This window comes from Squalius cephalus (genome assembly GCF_949319135.1).
Source record: "Squalius cephalus genome assembly, chromosome: 10".
In the NCBI taxonomy this organism is placed as follows: domain Eukaryota; kingdom Metazoa; phylum Chordata; class Actinopteri; order Cypriniformes; family Leuciscidae; genus Squalius; species Squalius cephalus.
Window position 1 is genome coordinate 43,351,903 of NC_137131.1, and position 15,795 is coordinate 43,367,697.

At 39.1% G+C, this 15,795-nt stretch overlaps 2 protein-coding genes across 4 annotated transcripts in view; both read left to right on the plus strand.

Moving 5' to 3' along the window:
• The window catches only part of orc4 (origin recognition complex, subunit 4), a 13,354-nt gene extending 3,199 nt beyond the window's left edge, over positions 1 to 10,155 (plus strand). For all 3 annotated transcript variants that reach the window (XM_079883021.1, XM_079883022.1, XM_079883020.1), the window contains exons 5-14: positions 65 to 140; positions 231 to 316; positions 410 to 458; positions 1,604 to 1,755; positions 5,533 to 5,706; positions 6,016 to 6,102; positions 8,322 to 8,430; positions 8,687 to 8,782; positions 8,867 to 8,934; positions 9,887 to 10,155. In XM_079883021.1, the coding sequence (XP_079739147.1) occupies positions 65 to 140; positions 231 to 316; positions 410 to 458; positions 1,604 to 1,755; positions 5,533 to 5,706; positions 6,016 to 6,102; positions 8,322 to 8,430; positions 8,687 to 8,782; positions 8,867 to 8,934; positions 9,887 to 10,069 (1,080 nt within the window). In that variant the 3' untranslated portion in view covers positions 10,070 to 10,155. The remainder of the gene's footprint in view (positions 1 to 64; positions 141 to 230; positions 317 to 409; positions 459 to 1,603; positions 1,756 to 5,532; positions 5,707 to 6,015; positions 6,103 to 8,321; positions 8,431 to 8,686; positions 8,783 to 8,866; positions 8,935 to 9,886) is intronic.
• LOC307165431 (G-protein coupled receptor 4-like) overlaps positions 1 to 15,795 on the plus strand; it is a 706,289-nt gene that overhangs the window by 73,044 nt on the left and 617,450 nt on the right. The window lies entirely within an intron of this gene.

Genomic DNA, 15,795 nt, shown 5'->3' on the forward strand with positions numbered 1-15,795 from the left:
TGAAACCTAGAGCCGTGTGCGTGTGTGCTTTTGTGTGTGTGTGTGTGTGTGTGTGTGTGAGCAGCTGCTGGGTTGTGTCCTCAGAGAGCTCATGAGTCTGAAGGAAGTGCAGAAGAACGTTCTTCTAGTGGAGCTCAACGGTGAGTTCATGCGTGTGTTTCTCTGCTGTTAATCTGAGACTTGAGACGCCGCATCATCACGTCTTCACACACACGCTTCTCTGAGCGCAGGTCTTCTGCAGACGGACGACAAGATCGCCCTGAAGGAGATCACCCGCCAGCTGCACCTGGAGAACGTCGTAGGAGACAAAGTGTTTGTGAGTGTGACAGGAATAATTTACCCAGAAACCAACGTTCCGTCTTCATTCTCTGAAACAGTGATGTCATAATGCAGATTTTCTTGTGTTTAGGGGAGTTTTGCAGAGAATCTGGCTTTCCTTCTGGAAGCTCTCAAGAGAGGTGAGGCTTCAACACTGTCAGCGCTGGGAATCGGAAACCATTTTAAAGTGATTTTAAACCATTCAAGCTGAAGAAGACACAGAAGAACTCTTAATAGTGCACAAATACTCCATAGATACATTTATATTTAATGATAACTTATTAACCCTTTAAGACAGCAGCCCTAGTGTGAGCTACGAGTTTAATCAATGTTATTTACTTATGTTAAATTAGTTCAACTTAGCTTTAAAATAATCGTTTAACAGCAGAATTCATGGAGAAAAACTACATTACCCATGATGCAGTATAGACAATTCCACCAATCAGAGTCAAAACATGAAAAATGTGCCAAAAGAGTTCATTAGCTCCGCCCACTCCCACGAAGCTCCGCGAATGACGTAATCGAGTCGATCTCCTTATACTCTGAAAATTGTGAAATATTTAAATATATACGCATATTTTGAAATAAACTTATAAATACAATTATACAAACAAATATATTGTTTTATTTATAGAATGAGTAGTTTTATATTCCTCCATCGGTTTTAATTTGATTATGCTGTTCGCAATGCTTCATGGGATTGGGATTCATGCAAAAATACACAGAATAAATGTTTGGCTTAATATTTTTTTACCTAATTAGAATCTAAAATGGGAATCGATAAGAATCGAAATTGAAAGGCAGAATCGGAAACGCTACAATTCAAATACCGACCCTAATCAATATACTGTTATTATATTTTTTCATAATTTGAATTGGTTTTTCAGTTTTCTTTTTATTTTTAAAGTTTTATTAATTTATTTATTTTTGTCATTTTTTTATTATTATTTTAATATTTTATTTATTTTATTTTAATATTTCTAATTTGAAATTGTTTTTGTTAAAGTTTTAGTAATTTTGTGATTTTTTTTTATTGTTATTTTAATATTTTATTTTATTTTAATATTTCTAATTTGAAATTATTTTTATTTTAGTTTTGTTTTCAGTAATTTTACTAGTTCAACTTGAACTTATTTTATTTAGCTGCCAAAGCAACATTTAGTTGAAGTTTTTCATCCAGTATTAATGTGTGATTTCAGCAGTATTTACCTGCAGTGATTGAGTAGTTGTGTGTTGTGTCTCCCCGTGGTGTGTGTTGTGCTGGTGTGTGTTGTGCTGGTGTCAGGTGACCGGAGCAGCAGTCGTCCTGTGCTGTTCCTGCTGGATGAGTTTGATCTGTTCGCTCATCATAAGAACCAGACGCTGCTGTATAATCTACTGGACGTGTCCCAGTCTGCGCAGACGCCCGTCGCTGTGGTGGGACTGACCTGCAGACTGGTGCGCACACGCACACACACACACACACGCACACACACACACACACACACACACGCTTAAAGGGACAGTTCACTTAAAAATGAAAATTCTGTCATCATTTACTCCTCACACCGTGTCCACACTAGACGCGAGATGCGTCAAAATCAATCAAAACCCACAGCCAATCAGAACAGCGTGTGGGCGGAGTCTTGCGGCGAGTGTACGGCACCAGAGAGTAATCTTGGCGGCATTCGCAAGAAAATGGATAAGTACATAATCAGATTCACAAATATTACACCATTTAAACATTATTAAAAATACATAGGCTACTGAGTTACTAAAACAATCTTTGTCAAATAATACACTTGTTTGTTCACATTTGAAGGTTCTTGTTTCCATTTGTTTAATTTCAAGATCTGAGGTGAATTATCCATTGTTGCTTTTACAGCTACAAAGCTGGAGCACTAAATGATATTCAAAGTCACATTACATGCTTTAAACATTAAAGGTGCATTGCGCAACATTTCATGTTAAAAATACCCGTTTTTCTAACCCATACATGCTTAAACAATTGCCTGATGGGCTGAATGAGCCTTCTCTGATCACTGCGATTGCCTCTATAATCCTGTACAGTAAAATAAATAAGAGGGATTCGTGTCGGAATTTGAGACTGGGCGTGACGTCATGCGCGTTCAGTTGCAGTGTTGCAGTTTCGCTTGTCGCCAGAGGGGGCATAGTTCTGCAAAAACTCAGAGACTTGCGCAATGCACCTTTAAATAAAGCACATAAACAGTGCCTGAGATTATCATCGCCACACTGTGTTTGTTGTCGCAGAAAAATAGAACCCGTTTCTAAAATAGAATCGTCGTGTGTCGCCGTCGCGGCTGGATAGGACAAACTCTCTGATTAACATGGAAAATAAAAGTTTAGTTAGCACACGGTGTAAAGTTGCTTCAAACCTGTAAGAGTTTCTGTCTTCTGCTAAACACAAAGGAAGATATTTTGAAGAATGTTTGTAACCAAACAGTTTTTGGACCCCATTGACTTGCACAGTATTTTTTTTCCTACAATGGAAGTCAATGGGGTCCAGAAACTGTCTGGCTACAGACATTCTTCAAAATATCTTCCTTTGTGTTCAGCAGAAGACAGAAACTCACAGGTTTCAAACAACATGAGGGTGAGTAAATGATGACAGAATTTTAATTTTTAAGTGAACTATTCCTTTAAAATAACTTTTCCTGTCATCTATTGTTTCTGGAACTTAATCTGTCATCAGAGCCGTCGCATAGACTGTGCGAACTGTGCAACCGCACAGGGCCTCGCGCCAATAGGGGGCCTCGCAATCCTGCTGTTTTTTTTTTTTTTTTTTTTCACCATTTTTAAAACATCTCGCGGCACGAATGTAACAATTCTACAAATAAATAAAACATATCCAGAGCATTCATTTTGTTCGTTTTTTTTTTTTTTAATAAGAGAAGATCTAGCGCTGAAATTTGTTTTGTAAATCAAGTGATCAAAGTGCTCGTTGCCGCTGCGATCAGTGGCGCGGATACAGTGTTTTCTCGTGTGGCTTGCGCACACGACGCACTGTCTTCATTTGGACGCGCGCTTCAATCCGTTGTGGATACTCTAACATAATGCACACAAATGTGTCCCTGTTTGATATACAACCACTGATTAACATAATCGGTTTTGATGAGAAAAAAAAAAACTAACGCTATACGAGAAAAATAAAACTATACGAGACCGGATTCGAACCTACAACCTCTGTGTCGGGTTAGCGAAAGTTCTACCGCTGGACCATTAAGATACACGTTATTTAGGTAGGCGGATTCTTGATGAAAATTCTCGAGCTGACTTGATGTAGGCCTATAGCCATTTGTGGTCGCACAGTTGATTTTTTTTTTAAATAAATAGCAAAAAGTCATAGCTGAGACTATGTGCATGATTATGCTGTATTATTCTACTTGATAAAAACGTATTGCAGCGAGATTATGCGTGCAAAAGAATTAGAACAGTTACGTCCGTGTGACTGTAATTCATGCGCAATTGAGCATACACATCAAAGAGCAGGGCCTCGCATTTCAAGTTCGCACAGGGCCTCGCACCCCACCAGCGACGGCACTGTCTGTCATCATTATTGTTGTTTAATATTCTAATGTAATGTAATATTCCCACTGTTACCCAGGGCTCTCCTTTAAACAATGGTGTACACTGCAAAAAATATGTTCTTTCTCAGTATCTTTGTCTTGTTTTTCATTACAAATAACATTCTTAAATCAAGATACATTTACTTGAGATGTAAAATTACTAAAGACATTAAATCTGTACCAGAAAAGTGAGATAATGCTTAAATTAAGGAAAACATCAGTGGTTTAGAAAAATGATCTTGTTTTTGAATTAAGTCTCTTCCTTTTAAATTAGGTTTATTTTTATGAGCCCATTTTTTCTTGTTTTAAGCATAAACTCACTTCATTTTTTACATATTTCTAAAGAACCATTGAAATTATTTGTATGCTATTTTGATTAGTTATTGATTGGTTGTTGTAGCGCTGATTATTCCGACACATCAGGTGATGTACTGAAACTAGAGCTGCACAATTCATCACATTTGTCATCGCGATTACAATTACGGATCCCACAATTATGTAATCGTTTAAAGACGCAATTACAAAAAAAGGTTCACTTACATTATTCTCTGTGTTTAAGATGTGTTTTTTCCCCTACAGCTTATCTTAAGGGTTTTTCCCATTGTTTTAATGTTAGTTTTAGTTTAACATTACAATACCATGCATATATTTACTTTGATTTGGTTTCTTTAAAAATATATATATTTGACATTTGAGGCTTAATGCTATAGAAAAGCAAAGAAAAGTTTTTCAGGAAGAGTGTTTTCATCTTGTGTTTTGATATAACACTATGGCATGCAGTCGCTTCAAACAATGGCAAAAAGCTATTCAAAACATCATTAAATGTAAATTGTGATAATTGTAATTAATAATCGCAATTACATTTAAAGCTGCAGTCCGTAACTTTTTTGGGTTCAAAATCTGTCCACATAAAGAAGAGTCTCGGCTAGTCGGCTATGAGTGTGAGGATGCTGGAGATTTATAGCCTTTTCTCACAGCACTTGATATAATTACACTTATCAATTTGATGATGGATCCAGAAAGGTTCAAAGACAATCACCAACTGGAGATTCACCCGTTGTAAAACGCGAAAGACTTCGGACTTCGGAGAAGAAAAAAAAGACTGCAACCGGCCCATGCGAAAACAAGGACAAATATCGGAAGGGCATTAAATGTAGTCATGCAATGCTGATGTTGTTAACATTAACAATTTGAGAACAATAATTTGCACGGTTTGACTTGATATGGTAAGCGATCATTAGATTTAATCAGCGTGATTTACAGCAATGCTTTTTTCCCCTTAGTTGGTCAGAACAAAGTGGATGTTACTTGGTTAGACGACATTTTACAGTGAAAATTCTTATGTTGGTCACACTTCCCAAAAGTAGAATCTGTGATTTGCGAATGCCAGGATCCACACCGGCGGCGACTGACAGCCACACATTCTCCTCAAAACACTGGATTCATCCGTGCTATGCCGTGCCGAGGCACAACCCACATAAAGCTGATAATTCCGCCAATAACTGCAATTGCAGATTTCGAACAGAGGTGGCGACAAAGAGGAAAAACTGCGGACTGCAGCTTTAAGGGAGTAATCGACAGTTCTGATTTTTGTCATAACCGTGCATCCCCAGCTGATCCTCCTGCTGTGTGTGTGTGTGTGTTGCAGGACGTGCTGGAGCTGCTGGAGAAGCGAGTGAAGTCTCGGTTCTCTCACAGACAGGTTCATCTCTTCAGCTCGCTCTCCTTCGCTCAGTATGTGGACGTGGTTCTCCATCAGCTCCGCCTGCCTCAGGACTTCCCAGACCACAGGTTCTCCGCCGAGTGGAACCGCAGCGTCACGGTAATGACGTAACACACACCTAGTGCTCACGGTACAGACTCTTCTTCTGATGTGTGTTTGCTGCTGTAAAGAGGAAGAGTGATCATGAGACCGTATGAAAGCTGAGGCTCTGCATAACAGGAGCTCACTTTTATTATTGGATGGCCGGCGCCACTACTGTAATATTTAGTGAAGTTTGTTCACACATCAGCTGAAAACAGCACAGGATAAAAGATCTTGGGATTTAAGAATGGATGTGTTTAACCCCGTCCGTACACACACTCTGTACACACACTGTCAGTTTTCTCACCTGTCTGTGTTCTCCTGCAGAGAGTGTGTGAAGATAAGTGTGTTCAGGAGGTTTTGAAGAGGAGCTTTAACTCCAGTAAAGACTTACGCTCTCTGCATTCACTGCTGGTGAGTGTCTCTCGCTCAGACCACAGCTGGAGGTGTGTGTGTGTGTGTGTGTTTGAACTGTTGGCCGTGCTCGTGTGCGATGGTGTGTTTGTGTGTTGTAGTTTCTGGCTGTGAGTCGAGTGTGTGTGTGTTTGAACTGTTGGCCCTTGCTCGTGTGTGGTGGTGTGTTTTAGGGCTGTCACTTTTTATTCGATATTCAAATATGCAATAGAACATGACGTGAAATATCCGTAATGGAACTATAAATAAACTATTCGGTTTTTAAAGTGCCATGTGTAGCGCATTTTTTACAGTCTGTGATTAGACCGTTTGTTTTTTATTTTATTGTTTGCCATCTCATCCAGTAGCGGGCGCTCTAAACGTATTGTAGCGTAGGCCCATGACCAAATCAAGCGAATAATAGCCAAAAGCCAGCTTGTTTTGAAAATGGAAGATAACGCACAGATTGGCCAGCCTGAACGGACAATTCTACCCCAACTCATCTAAAAAGTAGTGTCTGGAAATTTTGAAACATTAACCTAAAGACAACTGAGAAAGCCTGAACACAAACAAAATGCCCCCAAAAAGAAAAAAAATCTCCATGTTTTCGGTGCTGCTCATGTAACATGTAAGGGTGGCGCTGCCAATAAAGCATCTAAAAGCTGTCACAAAGAACCAGCAAAAGTAATGATTATGAATATGTCAAATATAGCAAGGAGACATTTTAATTGTTTTCTAATAAACCAGTGTTTTCTGTGTCAGTGTCGGCTGCAAAGATGAAGTTGACGATGCTGACTCGCGATCTTCGCAGTAGTGAACGCGTCAGAGAGAAATGCACATTTCATACGGATTACATAAGCAGAGAGCAGTCTGTTTTCTTTCATTTTGAATTGTTCTGTTTAAAAGAAGACATTTCAAGCTTTCTATATATGTCTCAGGTCTGTGAGGCAAGTAGGCTACCTTATACGCTGAGTTTCGGTTCATTTATGAGACGAGCTCCAGTTCACGCGCCGGCGCCTCCGTGTCCTGATTCAATATTTTCTACTATATTTAATTTTCTACTATAAATATCTTCTTATTTATTAAATCCAGACAATTGGTTGATGAAACATTGATTAAAATTAAGATACAATTAATACAAAACGAAATTAAATTTTAAAGACAAGCTTTGTGCTTTTTGTTTGAGGTCTCTGTGAAAGTTTTAAAGCAGTCTTTTAGTGCCGCTTTCAGAGCGCTCACGTCCGTGACAATTTTTTTTTGTGTGAAATAAATTTCGAAATAAATGAGACTTATAGTCCAGTGCGACTTATATATGTTTTTTTCCTCTTCATGACGCATTTTTTGACTGATGCGACTCATAGTCCGGAAAATACGGTAACCATTAAAGATAAGGTAGTTTGCCGAATTTGCAACAAAAAAAAATGGTTTACTTGCGCATCCTTGACATCCAATCTTCGCGCTCACCTTTCAAGTCACCATCCAAATGAGGCAGCGGAGTCAGAGACAAAGCAGACGGCCAGGCGTCCAACATCGTATGACTGCACAACCGGTCGCCACCTTTTTTTCCATGTAACGTTAGCCTAATTTTGTGATTGGCTATGCATAGTGCATATTGGCACTTCATATAGATTAAGTTGATAACCTGCTGTTTCAAACATTAAGTTAAAAATTATTTTTCAGACAGGCTATGGCTTGAGTCCTGTTTATGACTGTACTGTGATTGAATCTCCGTTACTGTGTTTTTGTTTTTTGTTTTTCAGGGGGGCTCGTAGATATTCGAATATATTGCTTGATATTTGATACCCGTTCGAATTAGATTTTTCTCAAAAGTGACAGTCCTAGTGTGTTTGTGTGTTGTAGTTTCTGGCTGTGTGTGTGTGAGAACTGTTGGCCCGTGCTCGTGTGTGATGGTGTGTTTGTGTGTTGTAGTTTCTGGCTGTGTGTGTGTGTGTGTGTTGTAGTTTCTGGCTGTGTGTGTGTGTGTGTGTGTGTGTGTGAACTGTTGGCCTGTGCTCGTGTATGATGGTGTGTTTGTGTGTTGTAGTTTCTGGCTGTGTGTGTGTGTGTGTGTTGTAGTTTCTGGCTGTGTGTGTGAGAACTGTTGGCCCGTGCTCGTGTGTGATGGTGTGTTTGTGTGTTGTAGTTTCTGGCTGTGTGTGTGTTGTAGTTTCTGGCTGTGTGTGTGTGTGTGTGAACTGTTGGCCTGTGCTCGTGTGTGATCATGTGTTTGTGTGTTGTAGTTTCTGGCTGTGAGTCGAGTGTGTGTGTCCCGCCCGTCTCTCTGTGAGGCTGATCTGCTGGAGGCCGGTCGCTGGATCTCTGCCGACTCGAAAGCAAACGTCCTCCACGGTGAGACACTGACTCGTGAACACACTCGTGTGTGTGTGTGTGTGTGTGTGTGTGTGTGTGTGTGAGAGAGCGCAGGAACACACTCGTGTGTGTGTGTGTGTGTGAGAGCGCAGGAACACACTCGTGTGTGTGTGTGTGTGTGAGAGCGCAGGAACACACTCGTGTGTGTGAGAGCACAGGAACACACTCGTGTGTGTGTGTGTGTGTGAGAGCGCAGGAACACACTCGTCTCTAACTCTCGATCGCTCTTCCTCAGGTCTGTCTATCCTGGAGCTGTGTTTGATCATCGCTATGAAACATCTGAACGACACGTACGATGGAGAACCCTTCAACTTCCAGATGATCCACAACGGTACGCCGTCCTCCTGCTCATCTCAAGTGGAGATTGTGTGTGTGTGAATGTTCATGTTCAGCTCAAGTTCTGTCGTTCCCTCAGAGTTCAAGAAGTTCATCCAGAGGAAGTCTCACTCCATACACAAGTTTGAGAAGCCTGTGGTGATGAAGGTCAGTGAGTGCTTCATCCTCAGACATTAATAACTCATGAGTTCACACTAGTGGTGTAGCGCTGTGGAAATCTACAGTACGGGTGTTTGTTGGTTTGATACACGTGTGCAGAACGAGTACAGTGGTGTTTTAACCACTGCACACACACAACGGTAAATATTTACATTAAGGTTTGAATGATTGCGCTCCTCTTCTAATGCTCTGTCTATCTGATGCTCATCTGAGATCAGGCGTTTATTCCATTCAGGAGACTCTGACTGTACTGTGTTTGACAGTATCCACACTTTAATGCGTTTACCTGTGTGTGTGTCTCTGTGTGTGTGCGTGCGTGCCTGTGTTTGTGTTTTTTTCTCTGTGTGTCTGTGTGTGTGCGCGTGCGTGTGTGTGTGTGCCTGTGTTTGTCTCGCTGTGTGTGTCTCTGTCTCTGTGTGTGTGCGTGCCTGTGTTTGTCTCTTTCTCTGTGTGTGTGTGTGTGTGTTTGTTTTTGTGTGTGTGTGCGCGTGTGCCTGTGTTTGTGTCTCTTTCTGTGTGTGTGCGTGTGTGTGCCTGTGTTTGTCCACCTGCGTGTGTCTCTTTCTCTGTGTGTGTGTGTGTGTGTTTGTGTGTATGTGCGCGTGTGCCTGTGTTTGTGTCTCTCTGTGTGTGTGTGTATGTGTGTGCGTGTCTGTGTTTGTCTCTCTTTCTCTGTGTGTTTTTGTGTCTGTGCGTGCCTGTTTGTGTCTCTTTCTCTGTGTGTGTGTGTGTGTGTGCATGTGTGTTTTTGTCTGTGTGTGTGCCTGTGTGTGTCTCTCTCTCTGTGTGTGTGTGTGTCTCTCTCTCTGTGTGTATGTGTGTCTCTCTCTCTGTGTGTGCGTGTGTGCGTGCGTGCGTGTGCGTGCGTGCGTGTGCGTGCGTGTGTGTGTGTGTGTGTGTGTGCCTGTATTTGTTTGTCTCTCTCTCTGTGTGTGTTCAGGCGTTTGAGCACCTCCTGCAGCTGGAGCTGGTTCGCCCTGTAGACTCGGGTGTGTGTAAAGTCCAGCGCGAGTATCAGCTGATGAAGCTGATGCTGGAACACACTCAGGTGATGGAGGCGCTGCAGAAATACCCACAATGCCCCACAGACGTCAAGCAGTGGGCGCTCTCGGCCTTCGGATGACACCGCCCTCTTCAACTGCTCAAATATGCACTTTGTAAATGTATTTGTATAGTTTGTGTTTGCAATAAAAAATAAGTTAATATAACTGCTCATTTGTAATGTCTTTGTCCGTTGTCTACGATGTGTAGATGATGTCTTTGTGCTGATGTTTTGAGAACATTATTAAAGACCAGATATCTGATCGAACGTTATTGGAACGGAAACTTGCCAGAACATTTGCTGAAGTTCTAAGAACGTTCCCTTTTTCTACGGCGAACTCTCTTCAGGAAACGGTCAAACTTCACATTTGACCCCTGACCTTCACTAGTCTCTCTTTACAGGGTCAAACTGTGAAGACCTTTCACTGAACTTTTCCCTCATCCTCCCCCCGCACTTTGTAACACATCATAACCTCGCGGGCCCTAAAATTATACTTAATTATTTTTTTGTCCAGAAAGCATATTTTATTTCATTTTGATAATATTTTTTAATGCAATTTTGGGAGATTTTTTGTTGTTGTTTTATTTACCTTTAAATTACTAGATTTAATCAATAAATATTTAAGCACATTCCTCACATTCTTTCAACTTAAATTCAAAATTACTCGCAATTTCATCTGTGCATAACCCTTTTAATCCAGCTCGAAGTATCTTACATTGGGAGTGTTTGTCGACCTCTTCTGGAAAGATAATAAGGGACTGTTCGTTATTTATTTAAGGGGCCACCGGAGGAGTTTTGAGATCTGTTGTCAAAAAAGACATGACCCTCCCTTCGCCAGCAATAATTTTTTCTATGACCCTCCAAAATGATTGTGAAAAAAGGCATGACCCTCCCCGATAATTTATTGATTAGACTAATTCTGTACTGGTTTGCGCTTGGCAAAGATGTTCAGATAGCCATTGTTTGTTTGTTTTTTAAACCATAAACTCTTGCTTTCTCATCTGGCTGTAACGATAGACCAAACCTACGATTCGTTTCGTATCACGATTTTTTATTTTAGATTTGAAAAAAAAAATCATGTTTTCGGTGCTGATGCGCTGTGACTCGTTCAACATGTGTGTGGCGTTGCGAATAAAGCATCTAAAAGCTGTCACAAAGAACCGGCAAAAGTAATGATTATTAATATGTCATATATAGCTAGACATTTTAATTGTTTTTAATAAACAAGTGTTTTCTGTGTCTACTGCAAAGATGAAGTTGACGATGCGTCGCGATCTTCTCAGAACGCGCCAGAGAGAAATGCACATTTCATAAGGAGAAAGCAGTCTGTTTTCCTTCGTTTTGAATTGTTCTGCATGTTTAAAAGTAGACATTTCAAGCTTTATTTCTCAGGTCTATGAGGCAAGTAGCCTACGCTGAGTTTCGGTTCATTTATGAGACAAGAGTCCAGTTCACTCGCCCGCGCCTCCGTGTCATGATTATCTATTTTCTACTATATTTAGACTAGGCTACTTCTTATTTATTAAATCCAGATGAAACATTGATAAAAATTAAGATAAAATTAATAAAAAAACGAAATTCACTTTAAAGAAAGGCTTTGTGCTTTCTGTTTGAGGTCTCTGTGCAATTTTTAAAGTCGCTTCAGAGCAGTCATGTCCGTGCGTAATGGAGAACTGTCACGTCCGTAACATTTTTTGTTTTTTACATAAATGCAAACACGAAAAATAAAATAAAAATAATATAAAATTTAATTTTCTGTGGAGGCCGATCTTTATTCATCCGGTGGGTATATATATTTTGGTTTGCACAGTGTAATTTATAGAATTACTAAAAAATATTTTGCCACCTAAAAGTTAAAGATTTTTTTGTGTCACGTCACATGTGTATTTCCCTCATATTAAATATAAAACGCATGTGTAGACTGATATTTTTCTAATGTCTTGACTGCTTTCAGAGTTTCAAATAAATGCTTTTTCTGAGAATTTTTATTTTAAGTTTTGACTGCAAATGTCACGTCCATTCACTGGAATCGCCCAATTTTAACGAATTTATCCTCAACTAGTTTTTGTGGTGTAGGTCTATGTATTTTTTGTTAACTTAAATAATAGCCTACTAATAGTGATTTAAAGATGTGGTAGCGCTGCGAAGATCGCGAGTCGTCAACTTCTTCTGTCTAGCCGACACTGACATAAAAAATAACTGTTTTATTAGTAAACAATTAAAATGTCTCCTGCTATATTGAACATATTTGCCTGTTCCTTACAAAACACTGACAAGTGGGTTTTTTTTTTTTTGAGCAGCTGCGGACAAATTATTTCGACACACACACACACACACACACACACAATATTGATAAACAGGATTTTTTTTGTTGCTTTTTTAATACAATAAAAATTTCATTTAATTTATTGTTTAATAAAATTATAAGCCTATTATTTTTAGTTTATTAACAGCAACAACAGCTGTAAAGATGAAGTTGACGATCGCCATCTCCGTAGTACAGTGGCGGAGCCAGGAATTCTTCATAGGGGTGGCCAGGCAGGGGCCAGTAGTTACTTTGGGGTGGCACAAAAAAACATAATTTTGCAAACAAACATGGCACTTAATGTGTTGAGTTTAATAAAGACACGGAACTCTCATTACGGTAAAACGCAATGAACGTGCTTGACTCTTTTACTTTCGTTTTCAACAACGTAATTTTCTTCAGGGAAAACAAATCAAGGAAAGCATATCAGGGCTCGACAATAACGCTTGTCCAGGACACGTGTTTTTTTTTTTTTTTTTTTTTAAGGGAAAAGTGAGAGAGAATTGTAGCCAATCCGGACAAATGCCCTGATTAAAACTAATTTTAATATAAAATAAAAAATAACTAGGGAATCACCGAAAACGTGAGGATGATTCTGTTTTATTTAATTTAATGTAAGTGGCGATTGATAGCCTATAGTTGATGATAATATATTCCTACCTAATGTACTGACGGTAACAATGTTGCGCTGTTGAGGCTCACGCAGTTATTTATAACATATTATAGTTAAGAAACAATATAGCCTAGGCTACACACGACCGGAGGGCTGTTTTCCAGAATGCCATCAAGTCTGAAACCGAGACTGATTTCATAACAGTTCAACAAACAAATAGTTAAAATTAAGTCACTTACATTTCTGACGCAATGACTGTTTTTGTTCTGTTTCAGCAGCGAAAATAGTTCCAAACAAAGATCACCGCAGTACCATCGCGTATCTCACAGCAACTCTTGTTGCAGCAGCATTACTGAATGATTCAGCGTTTTGAACGAATCAGTTGAGTCAAAGATTCAATGACCCATTCATAAACTGCTTCATTCTGAATAAATCAGCCGATTGAACGAATCGTTTGAATGAATGACTCAATGACTCGCTCATTAAGACGGTCGCCTGCCGCCTCCTACTGGCGGTTTAGTTTCATAAAGTATCATTCTTTTCATCATTCCTTATTTGTATATTTAAAAATATTTAAAATAGTCTAATTTAATACAGTTATAATTTTTCAATGTAAATTATTTAATTTGATTGGTAACAGCCTAGTGTCTTATTATTTTAATTGAATATATTGATCAAATTTAAGACTTTGAAATGAAAGATGGAGCAAACATTTAGAAAAAAAAAAGCCTTTTATAAAGGTACAAAAAATTATTTAGAGTGTTTTCTAACAGTGATGTATATGAAACATTGACAATTTAAGTTTGAAGGGAGTAAAGTCTCTGTTTAGGCTATTAAGGAAATGTAATTTTGCCAAAACAACTTTTATTTTAAATAAATGTTCATTTTTAATCATCACACTTCAGTGTGATATGTTACCATATTATCATGCTTAACACTGAGAATGTGAATAATTGTAATGTGATGATCAGATGCATATATCTAAATCAAAGAATATAGGTGGTTTGTGGGTGGATTATTTATTTTTAACAGTAGATTCTGGTGACTCAAAGAGATTAGTGATTTTATCTTTAAAATTTCAAAATTTTACTCACCCTCAAGTTATTTAATCAAATAAAACTTAGGAAATTCACTTTGAAAACAGAATACATATCTCCCAATGATAATAAAAAGTTTAAAAAGGACCAGAAAATCATGTCAATTATGTACTGAAGTGAATTTTATTTCAAGTGCAAACTATGTAAATTCAGCAAACTTACAAGCTGTTCTCCAAATTACATGTCACTAGTTACACTAGTACAACAACCTACATTTGTTTGATTCTACGGTTATTGTGGTTTAAAGCAAAGAAATTTACAAATTCGTCAAAGTTCAGAGAATTGGCTCACCTGGACTCCACACTTAAGACAAGCTGTTCTCCAAATTACATGTCACTAGTTACACTAGTACAAACAACCTACATTAGTTTGATTCTACGGTTATTGTGGTTTAAAGCAAAGAAATTTACAAATTCATCAAAGTTCAGAGACTTGGCTCTCCTGGACTCCACACTTAAGACACCTAGATTGCTCAGTCTCTCATCATTCATGGTTGAGCGCAGGTAACTCTTCACTAGTTTGAGAGTAGAGAAGCTGCGTTCACATGTAGCTGTACTCACGGGAATGGCAACAGCAATTTTGCACAATCTAAAGAGCTCATGAAATACCTCTTTAAATGGCTCAATAAGTACAGTCAAATCTACAACACTAGTGGGCTTCTGTATGCCAGCTTGCACTTTTCTCTCCAGAATTCTTTTCATTTGGTGAAGTTCATGTCTTAGGTCATCTATGTTGCATGAATATATAGAGGCAAATGGAAAAAGTTCTTCCTCATGACAAAACGTTGCACTATTGGGGTTCAGAGCTTGGATTCCCATCATAATTTCACAGTTTGGTTTTGAAAATCGTCTGTTTAACTCACTCAGCATATTGTCAATCACTGGGTAGAATATATTGGTCCGAAAAGTGTCTTTAGTACTTTCAGAACGGCCAGCTAATTGGGACATTGTGACATATTCATGGAGCTTTGAGCTCTGTTTAGTCTTTCTTTTTGGAGCTGGCTCGATTTCAATGTTGCATTGTTCAGCAGTGTTTAAGACATCTTTCCAGAGTCCTTCAAAGTAGGATTCATCCCTGTAACACTGAAAACGATGCATAAGAGCTTCAATCAGGTCCAGGGCTGAACCCAAATCAAGAGAAGGTGATTGAAGAATGTCAGAGAGACATCTTGTGTCACCAAAAAGCTCAGTGAAAGTCACTAAAAGACCAATGAATTCCAGGTCGATTTGAGCAAGAAGTCCACGTGCATCAACGGTTCTATCTCCACTCTTTTCTTCAGATATTTCCTCTAGCAAACGAATTACAGCAGGTAATCGTTGGAGTACAGAATTGCAAGCCATATGTTGACAAGCCCACCTTGTGTCACTTAATTTTTGCAGCTCTCTGGGTGGACTATCATACATTTCTTTTTGATTGTCAAGCCATTTGATATGAACGTAGGATCCTGACATGAATGAATACAGTCTCTGCAAAATTGTAAAGAAACATTCAGCTTGGGGGACTGCTTTCACAGTGTCAACTAACACTAAATTAAGGCAATGGGCATTGCAATGTACATAAAATGCCTGCTTTGCCACCTCCTTAATACGAGACTGAACGCCAGAGTGCTTACCACTCATTACGGAGGCACCATCATAGGCTTGCCCAACCAGGTTACTCCTGTAATCCAAGCCATATTTCTCAAGGATATGGATGATTTTTTCTGTCAGTCCTGCAGCATCAAGGCGCTCTGCAGCTTCAAAATGTAAGAAGCTTTCCTTTACTGCTCCTTGGTAGTAATATCTTAACACCA